Raw genomic sequence first — 20,828 nt, forward strand, 5'->3', positions numbered from 1 at the left:
CTGAATTGGCCACTGTTAGAAACATAATACTAGGCTAGATGAACCTTCGGTCTGACCTGGTAGACCAACTCTTAGTTCCAAATTAATGCTCATGGTGTAAAATCCTAGGATTTGTTCCATCTAAAATAAAAGCCCAAAGGAGCTGAATAAACTGCCAAGTATATATACTTCTATTCCCTTAAAAAAAATCCTCCTCCCCCCCCAAAAAAAAAACAAACTTCATAGTTACTTTAAAAATTCAGATGAAACACCACAGAATGTAACAGCCCCCATAAATATACACATGTAAGCAATAAAATGTTGAGAGGTAAGAAACAGAACACCAGGTATCACATAATTACCATATTTATTTAATGGAAATAAAGTGTTATGGAAATGTCATTATCTTGAAGGAAAATCACTTAAAATGGTAATGTTTTTGGCAAAATTAAAAGATACTTCCTTGGGGATACTAAGAACAGGATGCTTTTCAGAGCAAGATATATGGAGAGTGTGGCGTAGTTGTTAGAGGTATAACCTCTGAGGTTATGGGTTCAAATACCGAACTGCTCTCTGTGACCCTGGGCAAGTCACTAAATCCTCCACTGCCCTAGGTATATTAGATAGATGTGAGCCCACCAGGACAGATAGGGGAAATGCTTGATATATCTGTATGTAAACCGCTTTGAGTGTGGTCGTATAACTACAAAAAGGCGGTATACAAGTCCCAATCCCTTTCCCCTTGCTGAAAATAAGCTTTGTCACCCTTATCAGCCCCATATTTTCTGTATGAAAAAACACTAAGGTACGCATTTAAAAAAGTAATTATGTTTCATCAAGAATCTAAAAATTACTAAAACAGTTGAACCATATTCAGGGTGTATTTATAAATACTTCAATACAAAAATACATTTTGCATTTTAAAGTGTAAAATGTTTAAACAACATGGCCTATTTTATTGATAATTTCTTTTACTAAGGCACAGGACATGAAGAAAGAAATGCTGTGGTACAGACTGCACGCTGCAGCATATTATGTCTAAAATGATATCCCATGCTGTAAAACGGAAAACACACTCTTCTGCACAGAAGTTTCAGCTTTTTGCTTGTTTCTTCTTTTGCACAAGTTCAACCAGCAACTTGTATCTAGTCACACACTCTTCCTGTAGAAATATAAAAAAAAAGTTCCAATTAGCAATTAGGGATGTCAATCAGAAATAGAGAATGTCATCAGTGAACTGACATGGAGCTGATAGAAACATTAAACCAGATTTCCAGTGCAATAGGTGAGACATTTTAGACAAGTAGGTAGTGCCCCCATTGCTAGGGTTACCAGACGTCAGGATTTACCTGGACAAGCCCTCTTTTTAGAGGATATATCTGGACGTTCAGACAGCTTTTCAAAACCCAGCACTTTGTCTGGGTTTTGAAAAGCTTCCACCTCAGGACCGCATTCGGAGGACATCTGTGCATGCATGAATGCAATGTGGTGATGTCAAACGCATGCATGAATGCATGCAATGTCTTCGTGTCACACCTGCGCATGCGCAGATGCCCTCCTGATGTGGTGCCTGGTTGAGGGGTGCAGCTAGGGGTGAGTCTGGGACAGAATAGGGTGTGACTTGGGCTGAGCTGGGTGGGCCTGTGGGCAGGGCTATAGGTCCAGATTTTACAATAGTAAAATCTGATAACCCTACCCATGGCCGTGTGCCATCTACAGAAGAAATCCAATTCAGATTTTTCTCTGTGCCTCCTCTGTATTTCACTGAGCTCCTTAGCTCTCTACCTTCTGCGCACATACCTGCATGAGTGTGTTTGTTCTGCTCAGATCCACAAACAGGTCACAGTGATTAAAGGCTGTTACAGGGGGAGGTCTGAAAAGTGGGGGTTTCAAGGTTTCTGTGTGTCCCCCTTGTTCCCCCCCCCACCCTGAAAAATCCTAATATCACCATTTTTTAACTTTATTAAGTGTGGAAAATATTGCAAGTTTTACAGAGGCAGCGATCTTAGATTTTTAGCGAAAATTATTTCAAAAGTTCCCTGCTTCTCCAAAACTGTCATTTTTGCCTCAGATCTTGTTGGCATGGAGCCATAAGGCTCTCCTAATCTGAATTCTTGCCAGGATTGCGAAATTAGGCGCTTCAGGAGCATTCTTGCACCATATGCCACGTGGCACAGCTGGGAAGGGCGGCAGCGCAAAGCTTAGCTTCTCCCCTGGTCAAGCAGGTGACAAAACACTTGGCTAGCCTGGTGGAGCAGTCTTCTTTATTTTTGGGGCTCAGCATGGCTGATAGTTCTGTGTGCACGGCTGCGGTCCCTCCACAGCCTATGAAATGCATAGATAAGTAATCAGAAGGTGACTATGCATCCCAGGAACTGGAGACTCTCTCACAGTTTCTTAAACGGTGGTAGAAAAAAAAAAAAAAAAGAAAATTTCAAAGCAGGCGTTTGTCCCCTGTGCAGTCCTGCACTGCATCTGCTGTGTCTCCCAGTGGCATTGCTTCTCTGAGCATGTCCTTGTCTCAGTCAGCCACAGTTCCTGATCTGCCAGATCCTGATCTTTATGCTGATGGCTGACCCCTTATTTCATGGAGCAACACTTCTAAGGACTGGGGACCAGGGACTGTATGCTGGATCTTCAGATCCTTCAGGGGCTCTAGGACCTGGAAACTATCCCACAGTTCTGCGCTTATTTCAATCTGTGGTTTTGCCGGATCTTATTTCTTAATCTTTGCAGGAATTGCATTTGACTCCATCCTCTACTTTTTCCTGGCTTTGTGGTGTGCGCTCACAGTTTTCCACCTTTCCCTAGCACCCTGATATGAGCATTTTACAATCAGAGCAATGTGACTATCTGGACTGTGCTCTTATGTTAGCGAGGAACATGTCTCGCTTGTACCCTCTGGCACTGGAGTGCCCGCAGGTTCTGGATCAGCTTAGAGTGGATTCTTTGGTTACTCAGCTGACTAACTGCACCTCTCGTCCCAGGAAAAATGATGTGGTGCTTACAGATATGCAGGACCGCCATGTGGATGTAGTCCTCCAGAGGCTTTTTGATGCAGTTGCTTTGGCGTGTCTTTTGTCTCGCCTGCACACCCTGGAGATTGAAACTGTAGATTCTCCTCCTCAACTTCTTTTGGCTGGGTTGGCTTATGTGCCTTATGTGGATTTTGGCGTTCTCCATTTCTGCCCACAGAATGCTCTGGATTAAGACATTGGGCTGGTGATTCTACTTCCCAGGTTACTTTGGCAAGACTTTGCTTTCAGGGCAGTTGTTGTTTGGCAAGGGCCTAGTCGACCTTATAGATTCGGAAGTGGTGGAAGACCCAGACTCTCTAGAATTTCTGGTCGCTCTATTTTTGTGGCTCCAGGCCTTACCAGTCCTGTGCCCCCTTCCAAGAAGGTGCAATGACAACAGACTGGGGGACCCCTTCTACAGATAGGGGGCAGGCTGTCAGTGTTCCTGCCAGCTTCGGTTTGTATTTCATCTGTCCAGTGGGTCCTGGACTTTTTAAATCATGTTGCATTTGGAATTTGCAGGGCCTCTCTCTTTCTGTGGGCAAAATGCCATCTCCAGGTGCTCTCAGCAGTGCATATGGTGGGCGTCAACATTGTTTAGGCTGACATTCTCAGCAGACAGCCCTTGGATCAGGGCAAGTGGGCACTGGCCCCAGCGGCATACTGAGCCATTGTGCAGCGCTGGGGTCCGTCCCACTATACCTCATGGCCTAGCAAAGAACATGCAAGCAGCTTGATTCTTCAGTTGAAGGTCTGAGCCAGAATGTGAGGGTTTCAATGCTTGGGTGCAACTGTGGCCTCAGGAAATCCTCTTGAGTGTCTTTCCTCCCTGGCCTCTGCTAGGCCAAGTTATTCGGGGGATCGCAGTCCTTCTGGGCCATGTCATTCTGGTGGCTCCAGACTGGCCTCGCAGGCCATGGTATGCCGCTCTGCTGCGCCTTCACTAAGATCACAACCTTTGGTTGAGCATCCATCCTGGCCTACTTCAGTAGGGTCTGGTCTGCATGGAGGACCCAGGTCACTTTGCTCTTCTAGCATGGCTTTGAGAGTACAGTCTTAGACTGCAAGGGCTCTTCTGCTGTGGTCCTTGACTGTCTTCTCATGTCTAAGCAGTTGTCTGCTTTATCTGCTTACGCTACAGCATGGAAGATTTTCCAGCATTGATGTGCTTAGGACCAAGCAGAGCCTTATTCTGATCCACTTTTGGTGATGCTGGCTTTTTTCCAGGATGGTCTTTCTCAAAGCCTCTCTGCGGCATCCCTTCAAGTCCAAGTGACTGGGCTCACTTGTTTTCAAGCGTGGGATCGTCCTTAGTCTTTGGTATCTTGCCCTGATGTTGCCAGATTTCTGAAAGGGGCTCTTTGCCTTAGACCACCAATTTATCTACCGTTTCCTTTCTGGGACCTCACCTTGGTGCTATCTAGTCTATCAAAGACTTCCTTTGAGCCCTTTATGGATGCTTCCCTCTTGTCATTGATGCGCATGATGTTTTTTTCTGATCACTATTCCATCAGTGAGGCATGTCTATGGACTTTAGATAATCTCAGAGTGCATGGTTCCTTTCTTCCTGTCGAAGGTGGTTTTAGCTTTCCATGTTAATCAAGGAGTCCGTTTGACTGTTTTTCAAACTACTAGTTAAAAGACACAGGATCGTGTTTTGAGGAACCTGGATATTCACAGAGTGCTTCTTCACTATCTGGAGGTCACAAATAAGTTCTGACCTTTTGTTTGTGCTGACTCATTCTGTCAAGCAGGGCATTCCCACTTCTAAGGCCTTGATTTCCAGATAGATCCATGAGGCCCTTTTGTCAACCTACATGCTTTCCAGGAAACAGTCTCCTGTTTCTGTCAAGGTGCATTTTTCCAGATGGCTTCTTCATTAGCCGAAGCTAATGCTGTCTCCTTTGAAGAGATTTGCATGGTAGGAACGTGGTCCTCTCTACACATTTGCCCTGTTTTGCAGTGCATGTGGTGGCAAGACAGGACTCTGCCTTTGGATCCTCAGTCTTCAGGGACGGTGCAGTGAGCCCGCCCTAGCTTTTTGGGGACTGCTTTTGTACGTCCCACTTGTCTAGAATGTCTCACCTATTAAACTGGAAAAAGAGATGTTGAGCCAATCAGGACCTTAAGCCCCTCCCATTGCATCCCAAGATGTATTGGGATAGGGAAGCGCCATCAATTGCAGCACATGGCCCTGTAGGCAGGAGGGAGTGGGCTTCTCTCCTGCCGATTTTGCAGTGCAAGGTACATGAGTGTCGGGTGATATGTGTGCGTGTGTTGCCAGTGCTGTCAAGGGTGTCGGGTGATGTGTGGGGGTGTTGCCAGTGCTGTTGGGGATGCTGAGTGATGTGGGGGGAGGGGGTGTTGCCAGTGCTGTTAGGGGTGGCAGGTGATGTGGGGGGCTCTCTGTGGAGGGGGCTGGGGGGATCAGTGCCTGTGAGGGAGAGAGGAATATCCCTGCCAGTTCAGCTGATCCTGGCAGGGGGAATCCGCATCAGCTAAGCTGGCAGGAATCCCCGAAACCAGCTCAGCTGATGGGGATTGCTTTGCCCCGATCAGCTGATAGCAAGCCCTCAATATGCTATTTTTTTCTCCATTACTGGGTAGTGGGAGGGTTTGGTGATCACTGGGGGAGTAAGGGGGGATCATATCTTAATCCTTACAGTAGTTATCTGGTCAGTTTGGGCAGCTTTGGGGCAATTAGACACAACTAAAACAGGTCTAACAGCCGGAGCCTAAGTTCCCTCTTGGAAAACTTTGATTATGGCTGCAGTACATCCAGGTTTAAGCCCACATGATTCCCACCCATAACACAACTCCCAACACGTCCCTTTGAGCTCTGGACACACAGCAGCTTAGAAGTGTTGATGCACATACAAAAAGTTGGTTTTAGGCAGGTTTTGGGATGTTTTAAAGTTTTGATTATGCCCCCCCCCCATTGCGTCTAAGTTTCATCAAAATCCTTTCCCCCTCTTTGCTGCTGCATTTTTTTTTTTTTTTTTCATAGACCACACAAAGTTCCCATTTTAAACATACTTATGGAAATGAGCAGGTGGTTTGCTATATATTATAGCGATCTGTGAATGTGCAGCACTTTTCTCATGGTTTGCCATGACTCACGGATGAAAAGGTATGTGTATCCTGTTATTTTACTTAATGTATATACATGTTATTTTTCTCTTCACACACTAGTTTTTTTTTTTGTTTTTTTTTTAACATCTGTACTGTGAAACAAAAGTGTGTTAATAGTTTTATGCCAAGGAAAGAAAGCGGGAAAGGAACTGTACACATCAACCTGAGATAAAGTAGAGTTTATTAAGTACAATCAGCTATTAAAAGCCAAACATGACATATCAGACAATATATCACCACATAAACGTATTCCAAAAAAAATCCCACTACCTTAGAGGGATAAAAACAGATAAGGTCAGCAAAAAGAATTATTAGACCTCCCCTGATGCAGCGAATATAAGCGAAACAGGGCCGGGAGTCTGAGAATTGTTTCCTCCCATGCTTGGAAATTATAACGGCATTGGGAGAAGAGTGTGGACTGTTTGGATTCGGACCATGCCTGGAGGACAGTAAATTATTGAGATAAGTGTTGCATTTTGGACAATTTATTATAAGAAATTTAAGGATTTTTGAATAAAATGGAGTTTTTATCGACCTAGGATGTTTTTTCCTATGCAGCTTTAAAGTTGAATACGGCTGACATAGAGGTCCTCCAGGTGATATTTTCCCTGGAAGAAACTGAGGTCTTTTCTCCATTTGCTTGAAAATAATTCTTTTTGCTGACCTTATCTCTTTTTATCCCTCTAAGGTAGTGGGATTTTTTTGGAATACATTTATGTGGTGATCTATTATATTCCATTTGCAATTATTTGATTTTTTTGTCATATCAGACAATATATCATAACCAATCAATCTTGCAGATCCTTGTAGACCTGACATAGTCCGTGTTTCGGCTTCGTAATGAAAGCCTGTCTCAGGGGTACAGATGGTGATCTCATAGATGGTGCACAAACACTTCAAATATCAATCAGTTGTATCAATATATAGATTGTGTGTCTCGAGTATCGCTAGAAAGCTCCCTTTTTGACACTTTTTTGTTATATTCGTGAAGAGGTTTTTTGGCATCTCTTGGCTTCCCTTATTTTCCTTGGCTTAATGCGATATCGCTCCAACATTTATTGCGACACCAGCTGCTCATTTTATTCCTCATTCAAATACATCCAGCAATGAGAACTAGCAATAAGTGTGCTTTTCGCTCTTAATTTGTTTGCATCTTCCAAAGAGGTGCATGTTTCTTGCCATATTATGCCCTGACATTTGTACCTCACTCTATCTCTACCTAAGAAATTGGTTTGGTACAATTTGTAAAGGTTTTCTGATTTATGCTGCTCTTACATCTGTTAAAGGCGATTGATTGACAGACAATCATTGTTTTTCCAATTGGTTGGGATCACTTACATGGTAGGCACCTCATTTTTGTTCTTTTTGCAGTATAATAATTGATAATTTAGTATTTTTTTTAAAGCATTTTCATTAATTTTTGATTTGCTTATACTACTCCCCATATTTATATCACTGTTCTCTCTCCTTTAAAATACTTAATGTATACACATATAGTTATCTCTATACATTAACATGAGTATAGATATAGATATCTTTATATATAATTTGTACATTAATTCTGTCAATACTTCTTGTTCCTTGCTTTATTTATAACTCATATATTAAAAATACATTACAAAAAAATGTGTTTACATTTATGATCATTTATTAGTTATTATCATTATATATGGTTTTAATGTGTTTTATGCTCATTTATATATAGTTTAATCATATACAATTTTATTGTTTTTGTTGTTCATTAATTTGTTTATATGTCTTTTGTACACACATATATTGTGATCCCTGAGGCAGGCTCGTAGAGCCAAAACAGAGACCGTGTTGGGTCCAATTACACAATGAAGATCTCTTGAAGAAATTAAGGTTTAGTCTAGAACAGGAGGGTAGGCAATTCCACTCCTTGAGAGCCACAGGCAGGTCAGGTTTTCAGGATATCCATAATAAATATGCATGAGTTAGATTTGCATCTCAAGGAGGTAGTGCATGCAAATCCATTTCATACATATTCATGTATGCTTTCCTTGATTTTTAAAAAAGATCAAACATTTTTAAGTGGGATAAAACATTCTCAGATTCACTGTTTATAGATAAATGCACAATTTGTATGAAGGTACACAGCTTACGGAAGGACTTCTCAAACAGTGAATTGCAATTCTGAATGGGTTCACAAAAATCTGTGTTTGGGGTTCCAAACTGAGTAGGCTGTCCATTAAAACATCAGTCTGCACTTTTGGGGGCTGTGAGCTTTCTGTTGCAGTTCTGTATCCCCAACCCTATATGTCATGTCTGTCTGTCCAAGTTAGATTGTAAGCTCTTCCGAGCAGGGACTGTCTATAAATGCCAAAATGTACAGTGCGGTATATGCCTTTCAACGCTATATAAGTAGTAGTAGCAGCAGCAGTAGTAACAATGGGATCACAGCCATAGAAATTTGGGAAAAGACCTAGCTTAGGGCCTCATGTCACATAGTTTTAGACTTGTAATTTTTATACTGTAATGTTCCTGTATTATTCCTCAAGCAACGTAAGAAAATTGTAAAGCTTTTTCCTCACCTTACTTTTTCCAGGGACGCATTTTGCAATCTTGTCCCATCGCTCAGATGTTCCTTTTGGATACTGCTGTAATGCCATTTCAAGGAGTTTTTGCTGATTTTGAGTCCACAATTCTTCAGAAAGACGGCCTTTCACCTTTTTTGTAATGTCATCACCATTATCCTCTTCCTCCTCTTCATCTTGTTCAATGCTGCCAAAATCCTTTTGGCGTCTCCCTCTGTATTTGGTTTCCAACTCCTCTTGCTCCCCCAAAGTGGTATCTAAGACTTTGACTGATTTCCGTTTCCGATGTCTGGTTTCCATAGTTATCTCACCCTGATTTATCAAAATATTTCCTTCATCCAGGTCATGACTGCCCTCTTCTTCTCGTTGTGTGAGTATATTGTCTGATAGATTTATACTTGCCTTTGCATTCTTCAGATTCTGAACTGTCGCTTTTAATTCAGAGAATCTAGCCATACCTGTTGAAAACAATATATTTATTTATTTTTAAAATTTCTATACCGTTTAAAACTAAACGGTTTACATAATTTACATACATAACTTTAAAAAACAAAAACATGATAAAATAAACATACAAACAATCCTCAGAAATCTTATCTATAAAATAATACCATAGCTTGCATAGTAAAGATCATGAATAATTCATCAACTCTGCCAAAGAGGAAAATTATTGGCTAGAAAAAGGCATCTTCAAATAGCTGCGTCTTAAGTAATTTTCTAAACATGCCCTTTTCATGGCAATTTCGTATCTGACCCACCAACACAAAGTCATTTTACCAGTCTCTATCAGTACTGATAAATTATATAAGCCAAGGATGACAGTTTTGTATTCATATATCACAAATGGGCTAGTTTACAGGATAACAGAATGAATATATATAGTATCTATAATATCTCTCTCCATATACGAATATATACCTGTACACAAACTATCCACTCTATAATCTTAGCCCCTAAATGTAAGAACCATTTGCATACTAAGATTTTAGAATATTAGCACTGTTCTTTGTGAATGTTAACATTCTATGTGCTAGGTGTGACCTCAGTGGAATTCTAAAACTTTAATGCACAAGCTGCATGGTGCATAAATACAAAGGGGCATGAACAAGGGAAGATGCATGGGCATGCAACCATTTACATACAACTTATGAATACCTAAATATACCCTATACATACAACTTATGAATACCTAAATATACCCTAAAGTGGTAAATTTAGGTGCATACATTTGCGCCTGCTATTGATATGGCTTATGTGGGCTCTCCTAAATGTTAGCATGTAAATGCTGATTTTCATTACTATTTTATAATGCAGGCCTGCACAACTCAAAAATGATCCAGGGCTGAAACGAAGTTGGAAAAAGTAGCGAGGGCCACAGGTAGTGGCCACGGCTCAAGGCACCCGGAAGTGCATGGACGTTGTCATGATGACATCACGCGTATGCACAGAGGCCTTTCAGATGGGCCCTGAGATGCCACTAGGGGGTGCCAGCAGGAAAGAGGGCAAGAGAGGAGAGGCACTGGTGGCAGCTGATTGCTTATAGCAGTGTTTCTCAACTGCTGTATTTCAAGCTAAGTACCCCCAACCATAGACCTCCCAAGCTCCGTCCTAAAACCACCCAAGCTGTGCCCCAGATCCTGACCCCTTTACTAACTGTAATGCAATTTTTTCCTTTCATTTTTCATATACACACTTTTCATTTGCGCATTTTCTGCTTTCAGTAGTTTGATAGTTTAAACCGCACTCCACAGCGTCTATCAGTATTTTCTCCGCAAGTAAAAAAATAAATAAGTAAAAATAGATCCGATGACGAATGGTGTTGATTTGGTGAAGATTTTACCATTACAAAATCTATAAATGAGCCTGCTGAGGATCAAAAAATAGAAAAAAATCTTTAATTAAGAAGATCCAGGGGATATGTGTATTGATTATTAAGTGTAACCTCTGGAAATATATCCATTGATTTTTGTAACATTATTAGAGGCTTGAGCACAGGCTGTGGGGCCCCTGTGTTATTCCCTTAGGATTTCAGTGATGTGGTGCATTTTTATCTCCCCCTTTGCACCGCAAGGATTCGTAGGGGTTGAGTTCACAGTTGGTGCTGGACCAACTGGCAGCGTGAAGATCTCTAGTTTTGGATCACTTCTAGAACAGTTTTGAGGCAATAAGTCTCCATTCAGTCAGGGAAAATTGAAGAGTCAAACTTTTATATTTTGGGATATCTGGGGCCAGATATAACCCCTTTTCCTGAATTTTTTTGAACTTCAGAGGAGACCCCACAGGCCATTGTTGGAGTGAATTCGCTGGTGGTGGCCATCTTGGATTTTAATTGATCTTATTTTCAAAAGCCTCTTATCTGCCTCAAACCACTTCAATGTGGTTCAAAATTGACTGGGATGGACTCAAGCTGTTCTACTGTACACTTATCATGCCAATTTTGCTCTGGATGGTCAGTCAAGGAACGTCCTTGTGTCATGGAGGGTGTAATGAAGGGAAAACCAAAAAACCTCTGTGGAGTGATGATGTTCCTAAATGGACTTTATTTGAAATAAAGTCCATTTAGGAACATCGTCACTCCACAGAGTTTTTTTAATTTTCTCTGGATTTTCTTCTTTGTGGATATTTTGGGGTCAATTCCTTTTGGGTTTTTTTGTGTGTAATGAAGGGTCAGGAGCCTTGGGCTTAGCCTCCTTTGAGTCCTCTGATATGGGAGAGTGTTGCCAGCACTGTCGGGAGTGATGGATGATGTGTGTGTGTGTGTGTGGGGGGGTATTGCCAGTACTGTCGTGAGTGACAAGTAATGTGGGGGGTGTTGCCAGTGCTGTCAGGGGTGTCAGGTGATGGGGGAGCAGAGAGCGAAAGGGAAAGCTCTACCATAAAAGAATAAAGATTGGCTTGAAAAATTGCGTATAAAACTAAAAGATCTAGAACTAGCTAACTTGGGGGAAGCCTTGCAAAGAATAAGCCAGGAATATTTTGAATCTAACAATAAAACCAGTTGGCTTTTGGTCAACAAGCCAAGAAAAAGGCCACCCGCAATATTACTTGTATTACAATGGGCAGTGGGACAACCTGTAAAATCCCACAAGCTATTGGGGAAGCTTTCAGGGCATACTATAAGGGGGTGTATCAAGCTGAAGAAATAGAATCTGAGATTGATGCTTATTTTACTAAACTGCCGTTAAATGAACTTATTGTGAGTGAGTTATCTCAACTCTCTTAACACATAACAAAGAAGTTCTGAGTGCAATAGAGGCCCTTCCCTTTGGTACATCACCTAGGTTGGAGGGATTCACAAACAAATTCTATAAGAGTTTCAAATTTGTATTGGCACCTATATTAATTAGGATATTTAACTCTCTAGATGGGGATACCCTTCTGCTATTACTCTAAATCAGAATCCCATATGGACACAAACACCCCCTCTGCAACACTAACAGGCCTTAATCACACACACACAAGCCAATCACACAGGAAAAAGAAAAAGAAAAGTAGCAGGAAAAAGAAAAAGAAAGAAAGGTGGAGAAAAAGAAAAAGAAAGAAAGGTGGAGAAAAAGCCTCAGTTCAGCTTCATCTGGCAAAAAACTCCACCTTTCAAAACAAACCCTGCACTCCAAAATATAGAACAAGTAGAAAAAAGCACTATGGTAGCCTGCAGAGAGATACCCTTCTGCCCCAGACATGGAGATTGGCAGCAGTAACATTAATACATAAATCATAAATACATAAATACTGTGTTTCATATGCAGAAAAGCAACAAGAAACAAAATCTTATCTGTTGAAGTCCAGTGAACCATGGCGCTATACAGAGGAAAGCAGAGTTCTCATAGCTTGGAGCATATATACAATCTTCACGGCCAACAACCGCTGCCGCTAGTAGCAAGAGTCACTACATCTATGATAAACAGTTTACGGAGTATACTGGTCTTCAACAGATAAGTTTTTTGCTTCTTGTTGTTTATCTACATATGAAGCACAGTATTATAGAAAATTATTATTTAGGCATTGAATGATAAACAGTTTATGGAGTTTTCTGACCAAGAATGTGTCTTCTTGTCTCAACATTGTGTTGAGTTGAGACACGTTTGCCTGTGGGGGTTAAGAGATTTTGACACCCCTTAGGACACTGAAGTCTTCTCTCCACTTTTTAGAAGATATAACTTACCTGACTTATGTCTGTTGCATGGTATGCTAAAATTGAGATGGTTTTTGTGTGAAGTGGTAATTTTTGCCATTCAAACTTCTATAGTTTGATTTTTTTTGCAGTGTGTTATACCCAGATTAATTCATAGAGATCAGGCAGAGCTTATATGCCATCACCAGACTTTTAATAATAATAAATCCACGATTCACTTGATCTGGCATACCCGAGAGATAGGCTCATCCACTTTGGTACTATCATTGGATACTGAGAAAGCCTTTGTTCTGTTGTGGATATACAGGAGTCCATACTGTAGCTGTTGATTCACATTTCCTGCTAACTGCAGAAGGATATCCCTTTAAAAACTTGAAAACTCCCCCCTTCTGCAGTGGAGCACAGCACCCGCCTCAGTTATTCCTTCTGCAAGCGAACTCAGAAGGTGTGTTTTGCTCTGCTCTGCTTTTCTTTATTATTTTCAGGTATTTTTCTGTCAGATATTTGAAATTCTTCATGGCTTCAGTGCTCGGAGGCTCTCTGCTCAGGCATACTCCGCTGGGGAAAGGATGCAGTTCCATGTGGGAGGACTGCTGTTCCCATGCCAATCTCAAAATACCTGCAGAGTCAGTCTGCTTTGGGTCCCTTCTGGAGCTTGGGGTCCATACACCTGGGAGGAGCTCACGTGCTGATTTTATCAGAGGCTTGAGTAAAGGCTGTGTGGCCCCTGAGTAAGAACCCTAGGGGTATCAGGGAGCTGGCTGTGTAATTTCTCCTTCTGTTGCAACATGAGCATTCTCCAGGGTAGGAGTCAGTGGTTATGGTCCAGCTGGCTGGCAGCCAGAATTCCTTTGATGGTTGAGGTCTGAGCAATTTCTGAGGCAGAAATTCTTTCCTTGCAGCCAGGCTGATTCAGACAAACAGGCACCAGAAATCACAGTGAGTACTCCAATTATTCCCTATGGGGAACATGGGGGGGGGGAGGGTTCTGGAATTTTGCATTTTAGTGGTTTCTGGGATTAGTACTCAGATTCTTCTCCAGAACCCTAAAAATCACTATTTTTGTTTTTTGCATTTAGCTCCAACAGTCCATTTTTGAATCAAATTTTTTTATCAAGGCCATCTTGGATTTTTAGCGATCTGATTTTAAACTCCTTTTTTTCTGTTTCAAAACCACTCATTTTTGCAAGTGTTAGCCTCTGATAGATGTCCCAGGCTTTTCTAGTCCCAGATCCTGTGTCAGTTGCATAGAGTTGCCGGTTCAGGAGCAGCCATGTGCCACCAGACACAGGAAGAAGGGGAAGGAACTTTGGGCTCAACCCCCAGACGGTCCTCCAAGGCCTTAGAACCCCTGAAATCCTGGAAAAAATGGTTAGCAGCAATGGGGCAAAATGCAAGTGTGTGGTGGCAGATGATTCTGCGCCTCATTTCCATTCTGGGATTGCACAATGAGTCTCAGGTCTCCCAATGCAAAGTTTCTCAGATTTTGTCAACCTTTTATGGAAAGTCTATTTAATGGGACAGGGAAGCACTGTGCTGCATGTGGTTGCTCCTACCTTGCCTAAGGGGGATCCTTCTCCCAAGCATACATCCACGCCTCATACCACGCTGGCTTCCAATGTCAGTGACCCTTCAGAGCAGGACTGGGATAATTGGAAGTCCCTATCCATTCCTTTATCAAAGGGCTCTTCTGCAAAAGTGGATGATGTGGGATCCCTTTCAGGGTCCAGTAGCCAGGGGGCAGGAGTGACGGTGGATCACAGTGATGATTCCTCCATGCATCGCCTTTTTAGGTCAGCTTCAGTTTCCCAAGTTTCTGACACCCTGTCTATACTGAAGCTTGATGTCCAGTAGCCCTCTATCATGCAGTGATCTATCATGTGTGGCACTAATGCACAGACAAACCTTTTACCTGCTTATATGGATCTATCTCTTTTATCACTTACCAGTGGGACTTTCTTAAGGTTGGAAAGATTATTCAAAGGTTGTGGTTACAACTCTCCTGAAGGCTAAGAAGCCTGTGGCAGTTGGCGGCTTATGCTAAGATATGGAAGTCCTTTCATTTAAGATGTGCTAGGGTGCAGGTAGAGCTGGAAAGGGTTCCCGTTCTGGTGATCCTTGCCTTCCTACAAGGTGGTCTCGAAAAGAACCTTGCAGTTTCATCCCTCAAAGTGCAAATAGCCAGTATCTCATGCATTCGAGCTCAGAGCAGCCTTCGGAGCAGCCTTCAATCTCTGGCTTCTCACCTGGATATCACTCAGTTTATCAAAGGGGTTCCCAGGCTGAGACCCCTGTTGCGCAGACCGCTCACATCTTGGAACCTCAGTGTGGTCTTGAAGGGCCTGGCCCATGCTCCATAAGAGCCTCTTTCGGAGGCTACCCTGCTAGACCTTACAGTCAAGACAGTGTTTTTGGTTACCATAGTCTCAGCAAGAAAGATCTCAGAATTGCAGGCCCTCTCCTGCAGGTAGCCACTTCTCCGTTTCATGGAGTCAGATGTTTTTCTGCGCACCATGTTAATCAGGAACTTTGTCTGCCCAAACAGAATAAACATTTGCGCTAGCTGGATATACGCAGGGCCCTGTTCATCTACCTGGAGAGGATTAATGACTCTAGACTTTGTGATCATCTTTTTATGCTGACCAGTCACTTGAGACAGGGCAGACCACTTTCATTGTCAGATGGATCCACATGGCGATTTCCTTTTCCTACATTCCACGGGAGGGGTAACAACCTCCTGGGCAGAATCTCAGGCTGCTTCACCTGATGAAATCTGAAGAGCTGCTACTTGGGCTACTCTTCACACATTTACAAAGCTCTACAGAGTGGATGTGGTGGCTTGAGAGGGTCCTCAGTTCTGCGGGCAGGCTCATCTGCCTCTCCCTAGACATCTGCCATTGGTTTGGTATGTGAACTTCAGTAGACTCCTGTTAGATATCTACAACAGGACAGATTTGGTTTTTACCTCAATAATTTGGGTTCTGTTAGGATACACAGGAGTCCATACTACCCTCCCCTGTGTGGATTGTTGTAATTTCCCTGATTTCTTCCTCGAACATTGCCAGTGTCCATTTCAGGACCTTTGCTTCTATACCTAAGATTAAGTAAAGATATATTTCAGGTCCTGGGTGATTTCCCTTTCTCTTTCCTCTTGGGAAGGTCCTGTAACTCCTCTGCATGTTACACTTAGCAAATGGTCTCTTAGTTGCTCATGTGAGCAATTTATTGTTCAGTGTTTGCTTGTTAAATGTTTATTGATCACTGTTCTATTTTACAAGTTTCAGAGCAGAAGTTCCCCTTGCCTCTCCTTCTTTTTTCTTGTATTTCAGCACAGTTCGATTGCTCTGGTACCAACTGCAGAAGGGGAGGAGTTTCAAGTTATTAAAATGATACCCTTCTGCAGTTCACGGGAAATAGGAATCAAGAGCTACAGTATGGAGTCATGTGTATCCTAAAAGAACCCAGATTATCGAAGTAAGACCCTAATCTGTCAATAGGGTGAGCTGGTCTTTCTTATTCTGAGTTCTGTATAGATGGTCTTCTGGGGCTGAATTCTTCATTAGATACATCTGCTTTGTAGTTCTTCCATCAGTGTTTAAAGTGATTGACATATTAACAGCCCCAATAGAATTAGAGTGGAGAACTAATCAGGGATGTACGTTATCTCCTTTACTGTTCGCCTTGTCAACTGAACCCCTGGCATGCCAAATACATGAACATGAAGGTATCCAAGGAATTCAATTATGTGCAAAACTATACAACATTTTACTTTTCCAGTTGACATTCTCTTGTTTGTCCTGAGACCTCTTTAGTAAGTACACTTCTCCCTCCGTATCCACGGGGGTTAGGGGCAGAGCCGGCCCGCGAATATTAAAAAACCGTGAATAATATTCGGGCCAGTTCTGCTCCTAATCCCCGCTTCCCCCTGGCTATTTTAAGCCCTGTAAGCCCCTCCCTCCCTTAAGGTTTACTTGGTGGTCTAGTGGGTTTTTGGTGCAGGAGCGATCTTTCCACACTCCTGCCCCATGCAGATCACTCATAGGAAATAGCTGCCTTGAACTCCCATCATAGTCTCAAGAGACCATACACAGATTTAAAAGGCCAATTATCCCGGGCTCCTCTGTCATCTTTCTACAGCCAACCTCCTCTCCTCTCACCTCTTCCTTTTTAACAACCACAAGATCTGACCTAAAAAATGTAACTTCAAGAACTTGATCTTATTCTTATTGTAAGTCACATAGATTCCTTGTAGAGAATTGTAGGATATAAGACACTGTATTGTAACATAACAACATAACATAATAGCAGATTTCTAGACCGCATAGTCATTAGTTCAATGTGGATAACAAAAGATATGCTATGAGAAAATACAGTATTAGTAAGATACAAAGAAATTTAACTACCATATTTTTCACTCCATAAGACGCACCTGACCATAAGATGCACCCTAAATTTAGAGGAGGAAAACAAGAAATAAACCATTCTGAACCAAATTCTCCCTGCCAGGCTCTGTACCCAACCCCACACTCCTTGCCAAGCTCTGAAACCTGTCTCCCCCTCTGGTGGTCTAGTGGTAGGCCTGGACAGGGCAAAAGGCAGGCAGGCCTAGTGGCTGGCAGGCAGGTAGGGACAGGGCAGGCAGGGACTGCACAGGGCAGGCAGGGATAGTAGCTGGCAGGCAGGTAGGGACAGGGCACAAGGCAGGCTGGCCTAGTGGCTGGCATGCAGGGGCCTAATGGCAAGCAAGCAGGCAGGGGCAGCTCCCCGTACCTTTTTTACTTTTTAAAATCCTGGCAGGGCCCTCTGTACCTTTTTGTACTCCCCTCTGTACTCCCCCCCCCCCCCCATGTACTATTTTTACTTTTTTAAAATCCCGGTAGGGTCCCCCATGCCTTTTTGTACTCCCCCCGTACCCCCCCTTTACCAATTTTACTTTTAAAAAATCCTGGCAGAGCCCACCGTACCTTTTTGTACTCCCGGCACTTCCCTTGCTGGATGGTTGCGGAAGCAACCTTTTTATACTCTGGGCGCTTCCCCCACTGGACAGCTGCAGCAGCGAGAGGCAGAGTTTCGAACAAGGCAGGTGCGAGCTTTTGTGCGCCACTGCATGAACGGCTGTCATCAGTTCTCATTAGGCAGGCATGCGTGAAACTTCTGCCTGCCTTGTTCGCCGCTCTGCCTCTCGCTGCCGCAGCCACCCAGCAGGGGAAATGCCCAGAGTAGAAAAAGGTCGCTGCCACAGCTATCCAGCAAGGGAAGTGCTGGGAGTACAAAAAGGTACCGGGGGGAGAGTACAAAAAGGTACGGGGGGGGGGGGGTATTCGCTTCATAAGACACACCCTTATTTCCACCCACTTTTGGGGGGAAAAAAAGTGCATCTTATGGAGCGAAAAATACAGTAGTCAGAAATTTGGAGAAAAGTCTTCAAAAGTTTTCTATAGTGCTTATAAGATATTGATCTGATCAATAATGGATGGAAGTCTTTGTCATGAAAAGCAGCCTTATAAGCAAGACAATGCCCATGATGTCTCTTACTCTTACAACCTTTTACAAAAGGGAATGTAAATAGGGTATGAGGTTTTCTACTCCTCTCATGAGTCATGATCACAAATCTTTCAACAAGGTATGAAGGAGCGGCACCAAACGTTACTGTATTGTATTGATGGGAAGGTTTAACCCTTAGCTTGATGGGTTATAAAGCAGCAATTAAAAATTATGATTCTGCTTAAGTTGTTATATCTGTTCATGGCCTTGCTGAGCTTGATACCCAAGGCTTTTTTTTGCACATTGACACAAAGTCTTTGTGTCTATTTATTGAAGAAAGCAACCCAGGGCTAAACAAGCAATATTATACCAATCCAAATTGCGAGGAGGTATGGAAGTATCTTGCTTTATTACGAAGTAGCCTTATTGCAAGAAATTGTGACCTGGAGAACATATGTGGATCGGCCCTGGATGCATATAGAACAAAAATTCAGTAATGATATTTCATTATGGAAGCTGCCATGGGCTCCAATCAATGTGCTGAGAACAAGATTGAATCAATCTAACCCATTTCTAAAAGTTAACAACTATTTGGTATACAGTTAAGAAGCAGATGTTTCCAAACCACCTATATTTTACCCAAACACCAATTAATTTAAAAGCAGATTTTGGCTGGGGGAGGAGGGAGGGGGGAAGAACCTATTAGATCTCAATGGACATGTGCAGGGCTGTGCAAGGTGGTGGAATCCCAAACAGTGCCATTTGAAACACTACAAGAAGAATATGGCTTAATGTTTAAAGATTCTTTCTCTTATAGGCAGCTGCATACATTTTTTTAATAAATGGGTGCTCTGAGACCTTAATCTGGCAGAGACAGCATTGGAAAAAGCTTTGTGAACTGGAGTGGTTAGAGGAGGCATCTCACGCTTATATCAAACTTTATTAAAGAGTGAGGCCCTATCAGATCCATATAGAACACAATGGGAAAAATATTTAGGGGTACAAAATCATGATAAGAGTTGGGTTCTTATAAAAATTTATAAGTGCCTATTTAATCTGACATGTCATCAAATCTTATAGAAAATGGATGTAAAATGTATTATTGTAGGTGGTACTGCACTCCATATCAATTGTATAAGATTTATGGCATATGCTCTAGCTTGTGTTGGAGACATTGTGGCCAGATTGGAGATTTTTGACAAATTAGATGAGCTTATCCTTTTATAAAGCTGTATTGCTATATGGTGGGGCAATTACTGGCTCACATTACACTTATTTATTGCCCTATGATGATGGAGCATTGTCTTCTCAATGCTGCATTTCCTGGATATACCATGGAGGAGCATAAATTTGCTGCATTTTTAATTACAGTGGCACGCCTAGCTCTGACTTCATACTGGCAATCGGATAAAGTTCCTGACTTGCAATGCATTTGTAATATGCTGGACTAGTTACAACTCATGTCTAAATTGATAGCTATATGATGCAATACTAGAAGTTACAACTAGTATTTGGTGTTTACAAATGATGCACAAAGTACAAAAAGTGCAACGAGACCCTAATATATCACACATTAGCACTGAGGAAAGCATCTCATCAAGTATGGAATTATATATACTTCTTGGAGGGAGCATAACTGATAGTGCTAGTGTGGGGTGATTATAATAGTTGTTATACACTGTCACAGGAAGGAAGGAGAGAGGGAATCTTATGTTAAAAACAAAAGGGTGTTTGATTTGTACTAAAACAGGCAAAGAAAGCTTCCTATTGTAATATTTATTGTAATTCTTATGCAACATGTTGAGAGTTTTGTATAAATAAACCTTTAATAAAGATATGTTTAAAAAAAAAAAAAAAAAGAAAATACATACCTACTGTCCTCAGAGAACTTCTGCTACAGGTGAATAACTTTCCTAGTTCCTCCTTCCCATCCCATTTCCACTCTATCCAACACTCTCCACTTTATATCAGTCAGTTCACGATATTTCTCTATACAGTGACTTTGATCTTTAAGTATTGATCAATTTTATCATTATCTGATTGCTTTTTAGAGCCATCACCAATAGCATACTCCTGGGATAAATCTCTCTGAGAAATCCATACTTATAACAATTGGATTATGTTCATGCAGATTATGTGTTAACTGGCCATAAGAGATATATGGTCATTGTCAGTGGCATGGGCTCACTATAGAAGGGCTGCAGTGGATACAACCCAAAATTGAACAAATCTTTGCAGCAAGATCTAACACTGATTGTGAGTCAGAAAATGTTGTATACCTCATTCAGTGCCCTTGACATCTAAACAGAGGGTGATCACTCCATTAAGCAGCTTTTATCTGAATATACTGTAAATCTCATATTAAGAATAAGGTACTTACAGCACCCTTAGTGGCACTCTGAGATTTTATTTGATCTCGTATAACAAAATGCTACATAGAATGGTCCATCCAGTCTGCCCAATAGTCACACGCATTATATATTCAAACCCCGCACTGCTCCTTGTGACCCTGGGCAAGTCACTTAA

The 20,828-nt window shown here is 42.0% G+C and overlaps 1 protein-coding gene across 1 annotated transcript in view; it reads right to left on the minus strand.

Annotated features, from left to right (window-relative positions):
* Nucleotides 1-327: 327 nt before the first annotated feature.
* Nucleotides 328-20,828, minus strand: part of DNAJC1 (DnaJ heat shock protein family (Hsp40) member C1) — a 327,684-nt gene continuing 307,183 nt past the window's right edge. The window contains exons 11-12 of the mRNA XM_033931327.1: nucleotides 8,681-9,141; nucleotides 328-1,141 (exon numbers count right to left, since the gene is read on the minus strand). Coding sequence (XP_033787218.1) covers nucleotides 1,073-1,141; nucleotides 8,681-9,141 — 530 coding nt within the window. The 3' untranslated portion in view covers nucleotides 328-1,072. The remainder of the gene's footprint in view (nucleotides 1,142-8,680; nucleotides 9,142-20,828) is intronic.

Source organism: Geotrypetes seraphini, chromosome 2, assembly GCF_902459505.1.
Source record: "Geotrypetes seraphini chromosome 2, aGeoSer1.1, whole genome shotgun sequence".
Classification (NCBI taxonomy): domain Eukaryota; kingdom Metazoa; phylum Chordata; class Amphibia; order Gymnophiona; family Dermophiidae; genus Geotrypetes; species Geotrypetes seraphini.